Here is a 13,653-nt window from a genome sequence, read left to right on the forward strand (position 1 = left end):
GGCTGAGTACCAGATGGCTGAGAAGCCACTACACCAGCCCTAGATTCGAGTTTACACTGCTTCTGTGAAAGAAAAGTCAATCACAATAAAACTTTTTATCTTGTTTAAACCACTTTTAAAAGTCAGTTTTCTTTCATATGCAGACTACTAATCCTATCCAAACACGGCTTGAATGTTTACTACAGCTCTTTTTTGTTGTAATAGCAGAAAAATTGGTAATAAATGCCCATCAATAGGAAAATAAACTATTAATTTAACAATACCAAATAAAACTGTGCAGCAGTATAAATAATGAAAGGGTTTCTGTTTATTTTTTTTTTAAGAGATGGGGGGTCTTGCTTTATTGCCCAGTCTGGTCTCAAACTCCTAAACTCAAATTATCGTCCTACCTCAGCCTCCCAAAGTGCTGGGATTATTAAGGCGTGAGCCACCGTGCGGCTTTTTTTTTTTTTTTTTTTTAAAGGCCTTATGTAATTAAACATTTTAAAGACATCAGCTGATGAGCCGTTTAAAACAAGAAGAATCTCAAAGCATCTCTGGCCAAAATCTTTTTAAGAAACAAAAAGTAGCGTGATTCAGCCTTGAAAAGGATTAGTCAGAGCCTACAGTATTAGGTTGAAATCAAAGAAAGGCAAGCTTTTTTTTTGGATGAATAGTAATGATCTTTTTGAAAAAAAAAAAAGTCTTCAAGTTTAGGAGATGACAAATATTGAAAGCTGGTTGAACTGAATCCTCTTTATTGATGAGGAAAACAGTGGGCTTGACCTATTTATGACTTTCTGAAAAAAGTTGCCCTACCTGCCACTCACTTCTTTTTAACTGGCTGTTCTCAAAGGAAATTGCAAGAGACTGAGGATAAACGTCCAACATCCAGAAATGGGCTTCTGAGGCAGCCTCCAGAACTTCCAGTTCCAATTTATTTCACAGGCGAGAAACTGAGGTCAACAGGGACGTTGGTTAGTGGTTCCTGGAGCCCTGAAGGAACTTTTGGACCTGGCTTGTGCGTTCCAGAGAAAAAAGTCGGCGTCTGACGGAAAACGAAAAATGAGCACTGGGGGACCCACCCAGCCGGCGCAGAGCGCCTCAGCCGGACCAAGGGGAGGAGCCAATGGGGCGGGGCCAAAATGGCGGAGGGGCGGGGCTTCCAGAGGCGGGGGCCGAGGAACGGGACGGGGCGGGGCCCGGTAGGCTAGCGAGGGCCGGGAGGCGGGGCCTCGGGAAGGCGGAGAGGAAGGCGTGTGCAAGGTGGGGTCTCGCGCCCGCTACGGCCGGGGGCGGGACCCGGGAGGCTTGCGCAGGTCAGGTCAGCGTGTCTGCGGCGCTGCGCGGGGCGGCGAAAATGGCGGCTTCCAGCTGGGCGCGCAAGGCCGTGGTCCTGCTTTGTGCCTCTGACCTGCTGCTGCTGCTGCTGCTGCTGCTACCACCGCCTGGGTCTTGCGCGGCCGAAGGCTCACCCGGGACGCCCGACGAGTCTACTCCACCTCCCCGGAAGAAGAAGAAGGATATTCGCGATTACAATGATGCAGACATGGCGCGTCTTCTGGAGCAGTGGGAGGTCCGCGGCGCGCGCACACCCTCCCGGCTCTTCTCTGTGCGGGACCCTGTTCCCAGTGACCCCTTACCTATTCTGTCTTGGGACCTTTCTGACCCCCTAACCTCCTCTACTCATGCCTTGAATCCTTACTGACCCACTGAAGCCACTGCTGACCCTCCATTCCTCCTCTGACCCGCGCGCCCTGCTGACCCTCGCTCCAGCCCTCTCTCATTCCAGTGCCCTGTTACCCCTGCCACTTCTCAAGCCACTCCAATCACGGGTCAGCCCCTCACTGTTCAGCCTTGCTCTCCCTTCACCCTTCAGTGCCTGGTTGTCTTTGCGTTCATCCTTGTGGTCAGTGAGCCCTGCAATACGGGGGGTTTCTTTCCCACTCTACTAAAGAGCATTTCCTTCATTTTCCTTTTGTTTTGGGGTGAGTGGATAGGAGAGTGGGTTGCGGTGAAGATGGCCTTCCTTAATGGTTATCTCAGCTGTCTTCTACATCAGTATAATTTTAGACTTCCTATTTTGGTATATGTCGCTGCTGGGAATTTTGTGCTTTTTGTGGGTGGATTTATTTTACTGAGGGGAGAAGTATCAATGGCTAGTGGTTCTGTATCGTGGAACTCACGCTTTTTGTTCAAAGGAGAGTAAGTTTTCTGGTTTGTCACTTGGATGCACCGGAGTGTGCAGTTACAGGGAGTGTGTTATAAGCTTTTAAGGTAAAGATTACTGGCCAAAACCACATTGCTGCCTTTTCCCCTTCCCCTTCCTAAGGTGATTGTATCGTCCTGGTTGACTTGCACAGCTGTGGAACCTTAGTCAGGTTATGTCTAGTTTCTAGGCCTCAGTTTCCTTATCTACAACATGAGGAGGTTTTACTGGATGGTTCCTAACATTCCTTCCAACACTGATGTTTTGTTATTTTGTGATTATCTCTGTGTTTGTTGCGGGAGGAGGGAAAGACTTTCCAGACAAGAGTTTAAAATACCACCTGATGCATCTGACTAAAAGAATGCAGGCTTGTGTTTTCATGTGGTCATCAGCAGCTGATGGAAAGATTGGGATAGATTTGAGTGTAGAGAGAACGTCCCCATTCACCATCTCCCTTGCAATCTCCTTGTCTCTTTTTGGACTCCAGCAAATAAAGCCTTTTGATCTGCCAGAGTGAGAACATCACCTCATGAGAAATCCTCCCCTTGACCTACTCAGACCCTGAGCTAGACGAAGAGGGTGCTGAAGAGATGAACAAAGACTGCCCTGGGAACAGTAGATAACAGGATGGATGAGCAGGGAGAGACTTTGAAGGCCAAGAAAAACACATTATCTCATTTAATCCTTTTTACTCCATCCATGAGGGAGGTACTTATCCCTATTTTCTTAGATGATGACATTGAGGCACAAAGAGGTTAAATAACTTGCTCCACATCGCACAACAAGCTAGCTGAGTTTCAAATTCTGTCACGACTTTTAGAGCCAGTTCTTTGAACTGTTTTACCTGTGCTGCCACACATGGTGAACAGAAGTGCAAATGAAGGATAGTGAGGAAGACGTGGATTAAGCTAGAAACTGCAGGAGCAGAGTAGAAGGGAGAAATGTGAGATTTTTATACTTTTAACAGGACTTGATGGTTGATTTTGTTTTTTAAATTATTTTTTATAGAGACAGGGTCTCCTTATGTTGGCTGGGCTGGTTTTGAACTCTTGGCCTTTGCAATCCTCCCACCTTGGCTTCCCAAAGTGTTGGGATTACGGTCGTGAGCCACCATGCCTGGGCAATTGATTGATTTTGTGAATAGCAGGGCCACATAATGTAGTAAAAAGACAGGTTGGCCGGGCTCAGTGGCTCACGCCTGTAATCCCAACACTTTGGGAGGCAAAGGTGGGTGCATCACTTGAGATCAGGAGTTCAAGACCATCCTGGCCAACATGGTGAAACCCCATCTCTACTAAAAATACAAAAATTAGTCGGGCATGGTGGCGGGCACCTGTAATCCCAGCTACTTGGGAGGCTGAGGCAAGAGAATCGCTTGAACCAGGGAGGCAGAGGTTGCAGTGAGCCAAGATCATGCCACTGCACTCCAACCTGGGCGACAGGGTGAGACTCTGTCTCAAAAAAAAAAAACAAACAGATTTTGGACTCAGCTTTACCCCTCACTAGCTACTTGATCCTAGTTTTACGTATCTGTAAAGCCAGATAACGCCCTACTTTGCAGGGTGCCATGCAGATTAAATGAGTTAATGTTTGTAGACACTCTACAGACATGAGGACCCTTCCCCAGTAGCAGTGTTTTTTATGTGGGAGAGTGTATCCATCTCTGGGTGCTTTTTCTGTAGGAAGCAGTTCTTCTCCTCTTGTGACCATCTCTAAATCCATACCCTCACTCCTTCCCCAGCAGTGTGAGAAACAGTGCTTCAATGAGAGGCTGTGCCTCAGAGGTGTGGAGAGGTGAGAATTCTTTCCATTGTGTTACAACTAATTCTGAGTCCCAATTAGTGTAGAAAAACCAAAGGTGGTTATTTCATTTTACATTATGATAGCCAGGTATAATGGGAAGTGGCAGTTGGAGGGATTTGGAGCCAGAAATGTGGTTTGCACTTCTAGCATGTGAGTAAATTAAGTAAATCATTTATCCTCTCTGAACATCGTCTTCCTTGTATATTAAATGGAATCTGGTAGGATTGTTCTGAAGGTTGGAGATAATATATGTAGAGTGCCTGGGACTTAGTAGCTACTCAGTAGATGTCACTTATTAATATCAAGAACCATGGGAGGAAGAAGAAGATTTGCAGAAAGGGGAGCTCAGCTTTGTAGCTATTGACTGACAAACAGTAATGAAGGAGCTCTAAAGCCAGTTGAAAATGCAAGACTGGCCTGGAGGCAGGGCTAGGACTGGAGTCAGGGGACTGCCTGACTTGTCCCTGGCCCCACCTCTGCCTCAGGGTAAAGATTGGATTGTTTTCAGCATAGACACACTGATCATAACAGGTTAGGTTACCCAGACTAAGGGTAGAACTGGATATTTATGTACATCTAGAGTACTATTTTTACACTTCAATTTTAACGTATAATAATTATACATACTTATGGGGTACAGAGTTGTATTTCTACACATGTGTACAATGTAATGGTCAATTCAGGGTAATTAGCATATCTGTCTCCTGAACATTAATCATTTCTTTGTGTTGGGAACATTTAAAATTCTCTCCTAGCTGTTTGAAAATATGCAATAAATTATTGTTAACTATAGTCATCCTACAATACTATAGAGCACTAGAATTTATTCTTCCTATCTAGTGTAATTTTGTATCCATTCACCATCCTCTTTCCCTATCTCCCCTCCACTTCCCAGCCTCTAGTAACCACAATTCTAATCTCCACTTAAGTGAACACAACTGTTTTAGGTCCGCGTAAGAATGAGAATGCGTGGTATTTGTCTTTCTGTGTCTGGCTTATTGCACTTAACATAATGTCCTCCAGGCTCATTAGGGTACTGTTTTGCAATTTTCTTTTCTGTAACTGAAACACACACACACATATACAATGGAAATTAAAGCTGCTTTTTTTTAAGTCTCTTGAAACAGTTTTTACCCGTACTATATGCACTAGACTTATGACTATTTAATTATATTTGCATTAACAAAGAAGTGCTGGACTGGGCTTAGTGGCTCACGCCTGTAGCCCCAGCACTTTGGAAGACTGAGGCGGGTGAATCCTTCGAGCTCAGGAGTTCGAGACCAGCCTGGGCAACATGGTGAAATCCGTCTTTACCAGAAATACAAAAATAAATTACCCAGGTGTGGTGGCATGCACTTGTGGTCCCAGCTACTCAGGAGGCTGGTATAGGAAGATCACTTGAGCCTGGCAGGCAGAAGTTGCAGTGAGCCAAGATTGCACCATCACCATTGCATTCCAAACTGGGTAATAGAGTGAGGCCCCATCTCAAAAAAAAAAAAAAAAAAAAAATGCTGCTTGGGACCTACTGAGTTAATTTCATGATTATTAGTGAAATCAGTCTGAAAAATACAAATATTCTAGGGTATTGAACCAACTGGAAGTCTTGAAGTGTTTTAAGGAGACTGTAACAGACGTTATGGAGAATTAAGATAAAGACAGAAACAACTTGTGAATTTGGCAACTAGGAGGTCCTTTGTGACTTGAGAGTATAATTTCCATGCAGTGATTGTGGTTGGAGGCCAGATCACAGAGGCCTAAGGAGTCAGCAGTGTCATAGCCAACAGATACAGTACTGAGTACTGCTTGCCTTTAAGTCATTACATCCCCAAACAAACCTTAGGAGGGAGAAGCTGTTATTACCCTCACCTTTCCATTATAGGTAAGGAAAGTTATTTTCAGATGGGCTAAGTAACTTGCCTAAGGCCACATAGTGATGGAGCGCATCCATCTGACAGCACAGCCCATGCTCCTGTCTGCAAGTCAGCATCAGTGGCTCTTTCAAAGCAAAATGAGGAAGAAACATGTCAGTTGAGAGGGTGGCAGAGTTGAAAAGAAGGTTGGTGTGTTATGTGTGGTCACGTTGCTGGGGCCTTGGAGATCACTTCATTCTGCTTTTCATTTTGTAGATGAGGAAACAGGCCTCGAGGAGTAAGGATTCTTAGGCAGGGTCACACAGCTAGTTATGCAAAACTGAAACCAGATGTCGGTATGGATCACCTTCAAGCACTGCGTAGAATTCTTTCATTTTTACTAAAATTATTTTTAATATAGTACATTATTAATGGTACCTTAAGCCTTGGCCCTTCAGATATTGTTCAGTAAGAGTGACTTAGGGGCTTTTTTTTTTTTTGGTAACAGGTTTATTGAGATTGAATTCACATGCCATAGGCAATTTACCCATGTAAAGTGTACATTTTAGTTTTAGTATCTTCAGAGAGTTGTACAGCCATCACCAAAATCAATTTTAGAACATTTTTATCATCCCCAAAAGAAACCTTCAACCACTCCTCCCCTATATTCTCCCAACTCCGTAGCCAGCCCCGGGCAATAGCTAATCTACCTTCTGTCTCAACAGATTTATCCATTCTGGACATTTCCTATAAATGGAATCATAGAATGTGTAGTCTTTCATATCTGGCTTCTTTCACTTAGCATAATATTTTCAATTATCAATCAGTACTTCATTTCTTTTTTTCTTTTTTCTTTTTCTTTTTGGTAGAGATGGGGCCATGATATGTTGCCCAGGCTGGTCTTTAACTCCTGTGCTCAGGTGATCCTCCAGCTTCAACCTCCCAAAGTGCTGAGGTTACAGTTGTGAGCCACCATACCCAGCCAGTACTTCATTTTTTTTTGTTGCTGGCATTAGTCTTTTCTCCAAGGAACCTGGTTCTATTAAAGATTCTTTATTTGTCAGTCTATATGCTATTTATTAGGCATGGTGGCTAATGCCTGTAATCCGAGCACTTTGGGAGGCCGAGGTGGGCAGATCACGAGGTCAGGAGATTGAGACCATCCTGGGCAACATGGCAAAACCCCGTCTCTACTAAAAATACAAAAATTAGCTGGATGTGGTGGTGCGTGCCTGTAATCCCAGCTACTCGGGAGGCTGAGGCAGGAGAATCGCTTGAACCCAGGAGGCAGAGGTTGCAGTAAGCCAAGATCGTGCCACTGCACTCCAGCCTGGTGACAGAGCGAGACTCTGTAAAAAAAAAAAAAAAAAAAAAAAGTTACTGTTTTCTATTAGTAATTTATTCATTTGTTTTGATCATTATGAGTTCAACATCTCATTTTGTTTGAAGGGTTGTAAGTCATACTATTATTTATTTTGGTGTTGAGATTATTTCAAATTTGGCCCATGAGAGCTGCTTCAAGTTGGCTTCCATGTCATTTTGACATGTTCCACGATTCTTTGAGCACTTTACTACTTTGTGATGCAGGATTATTCTAGGCTCATCTTCTGTCTCTCTTGCTATAAGCCTGTTCTCCAAGGAACCCAGGCTCTTTTAAATATTTTTATCCATTAATCTGTTTACTCATCTGTTAATCTATGAAAAACCATGATTCTCCTGATGCCTTCAATTCCAGCCTAATACTGCAGGGCTCATTCTTCCCCCTTTCATATTTGTAACTTCCTTCCTGGAAGTTAAGAACCTGGCTTTCATTACCCTCAATATGTTTACTCCTTTTCTCAATCCAAAAGGTCACATAAGATAGTTTCAGAATTGCTAGCCCATACCACTACAGAAAGCAAACCTGCTAACTGGAATTGAATATTCTTGTACAATGCCTATTAAGTGAAATGGGTATACATGGAGTGCAGATTTTAAGTATACAGTGCAAAGAGGGAGTATTTCTTTTCTTTTTTTTTTTTCTTTCTTTTAAGACAGGGTCTCGTTCTGTCTCCCAGGCTGGAATGCAGTGGCATAATTATGGCTCACTGCAACCCTGATCTCCTGGGCTCAAGTGATCCTCATGTCTCAGCCTCCTGAGTAGCTAGGACTACAGGCACCTGCCACCACACCTGACTAATTTTTTAATTTTTTTTAAGAGATGGGATCTCACTTTGCTGCCCAGGCTGATCTCAAATTCCTGGGCTCAAGCAATTCTCCCACCTCAGCCTACTGAGTAGCTGGGACTACAGGTGTACATCACCGTAGCTGGGACTACAGGTGTGCATTGCCATACCTGGCTACTTAAAAATTTTTTTTTTAGAGACAGAGTCTTACTATGTTGCCTAGGCTGATGTCAAACTCCTGGCCTCAAGTGATCCTTTTACCTCAGCCTCCCAAAGTGCTGGGATTACAAGCTAAGCCACAGTGCCTGGCCTGCAATGAATTTTGATAAATGGATATATCTGTGTAATCTACACCCCTGTCAAAATGTAGAACATTTCCATCACCCCAGAAAAGTTCTCTTGTGTTCATTCTCAGTTAATCCTACCTTGTTCCCCCTTCTACAGGCAACACTGTTCTAATTTCTGTTACCCTAGATTAGTTTTGCTCATTCTTGAATTTTAAATAAATGGAATTGCATAGTAGATCTTATTTTGTACCTGGCTTCTGTCACTTAACATTTTTGGGATTTGTTACATGTATCAGTATTTGTTCTCTGTTGCTGTAAAGTATTTCATTGTGTGACCGTACCAGAATGTGGCCATTTTTACAGCCTACCATGTTGGGTAGATTGTATGAGAGTTTAAAAGCTCTAGAAACCTATCACATGGTGCTCTGTGATTGGTAACCTGGGTGTGGGTAGTATGTGCTGCCTGAAACTTAGACTATCTTGAAAGTTAAGAAGAGGAAGAAAACCCCTGGTTTTCATTTTTATGTTGTAATTTAAGTGATATACATGCACCTGACATCATGCAGATGTTTTTGCCTGTGCCAGTTGAAAAGCAAGATTCTGATGATAGATTTGATGCTTTTCCCCCAATCTGAATAGAAAGATGATGACATTGAAGAAGGAGATCTTCCAGAGCACAAGAGACCTTCAGCACCTGTCGACTTCTCAAAGATAGATCCAAGCAAGCCTGAAAGCATATTGAAAATGACGAAAAAAGGGAAGACTCTCATGATGTTTGTCACTGTATCAGGAAGCCCCACTGAGAAGGAGACAGAGGAAATTACGAGCCTCTGGCAGGGCAGCCTTTTCAATGCCAACTATGACGTCCAGAGGTAAAACAGCAACAACCAGCTGAGAGAATCGTAGGCTGTGCTGGGTCTTTTCTTTATTATTATTATTAATTATGATGATGATGATGATTTTTTGAGACATAGTTTCACTCTTGTTGCCTAGGCTGGAGTGCAGTGGTGTGATCTTGGCTCACTGCAACCTCCACCTCCCTGGTTCAAGTGATTCTCCTGCCTCAGCCTCCCGAGTAGCTGAGACTACAGGTGCCCGCCACCATGCCTGGTTAATTTTGTATTTTTAGTAGAGACAGGGTTGCACCATGTTGGCCAGGCTGGTCTTGAACTTCTGACTTCAGGTGATGCACCCACCTCGGCCTCCCTAAGTGCTGGGATTACAGGCGTGAGCCACCACGCCTGGCCCTGTGCTGAGGCTTTTCCTGAGGCTCTGAGCAGGGTGTCCTTTCTGGCAGTATTTCCCAAGGGCCTCCGCCTTTCCTTTCTAGGTTTTCTTTTAAAATTATTTCTCTATCTAGATTTTTTTTTTTTTTTTTTTTAAGACGGAGTTTCGCTGTGTCGCCCAGGCTGGAGTGCAGTAGCGCAATCTCAGCTCACTGCAAGCTCTGCCTCCCAGGTTCACGCCATTCTCCTGCCTCAGCCTCCCTAGTAGCTGGGACTACAGGTGCCTGCCACCACGCCTGGCTAATTTTTTGTATTTTTAGTAGAGACGGGGTTTCACCGTGTTAGCCAGGATGGTCTTGATCTCCTGACTTTGTGACCCGCCCACGTCGGCCTCCGAAAGTGCTAGGATTACAGGCATGAGCCACCGCACCCGGCCTATCTAGATTTTTTTAATGTAAAGAAGAGCGTTGCCGGATGCAGTGACTCACTTCTGTAATCCCAGCACTTTGGGAGGCTGAGGTGGGCAGATCACGAAGTCAGGAGATCGAGATCATCCTGGCCAACATGGTGAAACCCTGTCTCTACTAAAAATACAGAAAAATTAGCCAGGCATGGTGACACACGCCTGTAATCCCAGCTACTCTGGAGGCTGAGGCAGGAGAACCGCTTGAACCCGGGAGGCAGAGGTTGCAGTGAGCCGAGATCGCGTCACTGCACCCCAGCCTGGCGGCAGAGCAAGACTCCATCTTGGGGAAGAAAAAAAAAAAGAGCATTTATTGTTGGTAAAAGCAGTTAAGTTTTTGTTTTTATTTTTTGAAGAGGCGAGGTCTCACTGTGTTGCCCATGCTGATCTTGAACTCCTGGCCTCAAGTGATCCTTGTGCCTCAACCTCTCAAAGTGCTAGGATTACTGGCATTGGCCACTGTGCCTGGTCTGTGTGTGTTTTTTTTAATATCTCAGTTGATCCTAAAGTTTTATTTATCTTTGGATCTTTAGATTTTATTTCATCTGAACAGAAGGGTGTATAGCTTAGTTTAGCCTCTTTGAGGGACAAAATTAGTTAATAGTTTGACAGCTTCAGCTAGAAGTTTCTGCTCAGTGGAGAGGGCTTTTGTGTGTAGCTATGTTCACACATAAAGTTTGGACCATGCTGTTAACAGATAACTAATTCAGTATGAAGAGGCTCAGTTTTCACACCTGAGTATGGTCCTGAGGTACAATTTTAAGAAATCTGCTTCTTTTTCCTCAAAAACAGTTCTCAAATTTGGGGTCTGCAAATATTCTGGCTTAGGAAATATAAAAGCAATGACAAGAAATGGGAGGAGTACTTAGAGAGTGTCCGACCAGCAGAATATTTTCAATTAGCTTAAATAGACACCTAGACAGAACAAATAAATGTCTTGGTGATGTCTGCTCCGGAAGGCCCACTGGTCTCTGTGGAGCAGTGGGAGCGTTAGAAACTGAAGGGGGAACGTGTGGTGTAGTCCCTAAGGAACAGAAGAATCATGCCCGCTGGCCACACTAGTGCTCCACCCAGGCCTTATTCTCTCCGCTTTGTTCCTTGGGACCTTTCGAGTGTGGATGAGCTGGGCTGCTTGCTGCTAAGCTCAAGGGCTAGGATTTCTGTCCAATAACCAAGTGTCCTCTTGAGTCCTTCATAGCCTCTTATCGTGACCCACTCTAAGCCATTGGTTTTCCACCTTTATCAGCAGAAGTCTTTTGTCCCATAAAATTGTAACTGGACACTCTAGAATATAAAACAGATACAGATCAGATCAAAGCTGCCTCTTTACCTCCCCAGCAGCAGCCCCTGAGCCACCTCTGCAGTGTCCTGGGGAGGTTTTCCAAATGTTCGCTTTTAACATGGGCATCCATTTATACCACAAAGGAATATCCAATGTCTGTTTCTATTTTAATCTGAGCTGGGTGTTTAATACTTCAGCAAGCTAGTAGTTTCATACATGAGATATCAGTAGCTGCTAGACCTTGGAAAATCCAATTTTTTGTTCCATATTCATATAGAATTTGAAATAAACATGTTAAGTGCCAGAGAATTGCTCTGACCCATTAGCACCTTACTAGTACGTGCTGACTGTCTGATTGCATCTCTCTGCCCAAGGTTCATTGTGGGATCAGACCGTGCTATCTTCATGCTTCGCGATGGGAGCTACGCCTGGGAGATCAAGGACTTTTTGGTCGGTCAAGACAGGTGTGCTGATGTAACTCTGGAGGGCCAGGTGTACCCTGGCAAAGGAGGAGGAAGCAAAGAGAAAAATAAAACAAAGCAAGACAAGGGCAAAAAAAAGAAGGAAGGAGATCTGAAATCTCGGTCTTCCAAGGAAGATAATCGAGCTGGGAATAAAAGAGAAGACCTGTGATGGGGCAGCAGTGACGTGGTATGGAGGGACAGGTGGATGTGGAGAGCTCTTTGCCCAGCTCGTGGGGTGGGAGTGGTCTCAGGCAACTGCACACTGGATGACATTCTAGTGTCTTCTAGAAAGGGTCTGCCACATGACCAGTTTGTGGTCAAAGAATTACTGTTTAATAGGCTTCAAGTAAGAAGACAGATGTTTTCTAATTAATACTGGACACTGACAAATTCATGTTTACTATAAAATCACCTTACATGGAAATGTGACATTGTTGCTTTTTCCCATTTACACTTGGTGAGTCATCGACTCTGCTGAGATTCCACTCCCCTCCAAGCACCTGCTATGATTGGGTGGCCTGCTGTGTCCATGTTTTTTATTTTCTGTCAACTAGGAGGATAGCAAATTCTGATCAGAGAAGACTTTAAAACTCTTGACTTAATTGAGTAAACTCTTCATGCCGTATACATCATTTTCATCATGTTAAAGGTAAAATATGCTTTGTGAACTCAGATATCTATAGCCAGGAAGCCAGGGTGTGTAAATCCAAAATCTATCCAGGAAATGCGGAGAATAGAAAATATGTCACTTGAAATCCTAAGTAGTTTTGAATTTCTTTGACTTGAATCTCACTCATCAGTAAAAGAGAACTCTTGGTGTCTGTCAGGTTTTATGTGGTCTGTAAAGTTAGGGGTTCTGTTTTGTTTCCTTGTTTAGGAAAGAGTTCTGCTGGTGTCGAGGGGTTATATGTTCAATTTAATTTGACAGTTTTAAAGGATTTAAATAGGGAATCAGAGTCCTTTGCAGAGTGTGACAGAAGACTCAATAACCTCATTTGTTTCTAAACATTTTTCTTTGATAAAGTGCCTAAATCTGCGCTTTTGTATGGAGTAACATGATATGCTACTGTTAATGTCTGATTTTGCCGTTCATATGTTAGTGCCTACTCTGAATAAGAGTTAGAACATTTATATACTGATGTCATTTCTAAGAACTAAAATTCTTTGGGAAAAACCTTCAATTGTGATTTTAAGAAATTAAAAATAGCACATTACATGGTTAGAAAATGTCAGTGTTAAAGAATGGTACAAAGTGAAAAGTGTATCCCTTTCTTGCCGCCGGTAGCTTGTCCCAGTGGAAGCTGCTGTTAACAATTTGTCCCCCCACATCCCCCTCCCTGCCCACCCACCAAAAAAAGTACATTTGCTTATGTAAATGTACTTATGGTGATATATGTTTGTTTTGGCCTCACAGCATCTGTTTCCCCTTAATTTGGTAGCCGCTCACATTTCCCTCGAAAGAACCACACCCTCTGCATTCTCAGTTCTCTGCTTTGGATGGGACATTTGCCCTGCAGTCCCCCCACCCTCCAGGCCATGCCCACTCCAGGGTGAAGCCTGTGTGATCTACGGTACTAGGGTACTAGGCCCTGAAAGAGGCTTTTCTTGTTTCTCCTGCATTTTGAACCTGGAGTGGGAGCTGTTGTAGGCCCCGCCCTTGGAGAGGAGAGCCGTTTGACAGACAGTGGGGAGAGAGCGCCACACCCTGGTGGCATAAACAAGTCCGTGAATCGTGCCGTGGCTAAACCAAGCCCTGTCCGTGGGCTTTTTCTGTTTTACTTAGGGCAATTTGATGGGGTTACTGTCCTGCATAGCCATAATGGCCCAGTATAAAGCAGCTGTTTTGATGAGATAATTGCTTTAATTAAGCAAAAGGTAGCAGAGCTTTCACTCTGCCCTGTACCTCGTGTTTCCACTTAGGAGCC

At 43.8% G+C, this 13,653-nt stretch overlaps 1 protein-coding gene across 1 annotated transcript; it reads left to right on the plus strand.

Moving 5' to 3' along the window:
* Positions 1-1,286: 1,286 nt before the first annotated feature.
* On the plus strand, positions 1,287-12,987 carry MESD (mesoderm development LRP chaperone). Its single transcript, XM_032175011.2, has 3 exons — positions 1,287-1,555; positions 8,933-9,165; positions 11,639-12,987. The coding sequence occupies exons 1-3, from the start codon at positions 1,340-1,342 to the stop codon at positions 11,895-11,897; spliced, it is 708 nt and encodes a 235-aa protein (XP_032030902.1). The 5' UTR covers positions 1,287-1,339; the 3' UTR covers positions 11,898-12,987.
* Positions 12,988-13,653: the final 666 nt, after the last annotated feature.

The sequence above is a fragment of the Hylobates moloch genome, unplaced genomic scaffold, assembly GCF_009828535.3.
Source record: "Hylobates moloch isolate HMO894 unplaced genomic scaffold, HMol_V3 SCAFFOLD_14, whole genome shotgun sequence".
NCBI classification, from domain to species: domain Eukaryota; kingdom Metazoa; phylum Chordata; class Mammalia; order Primates; family Hylobatidae; genus Hylobates; species Hylobates moloch.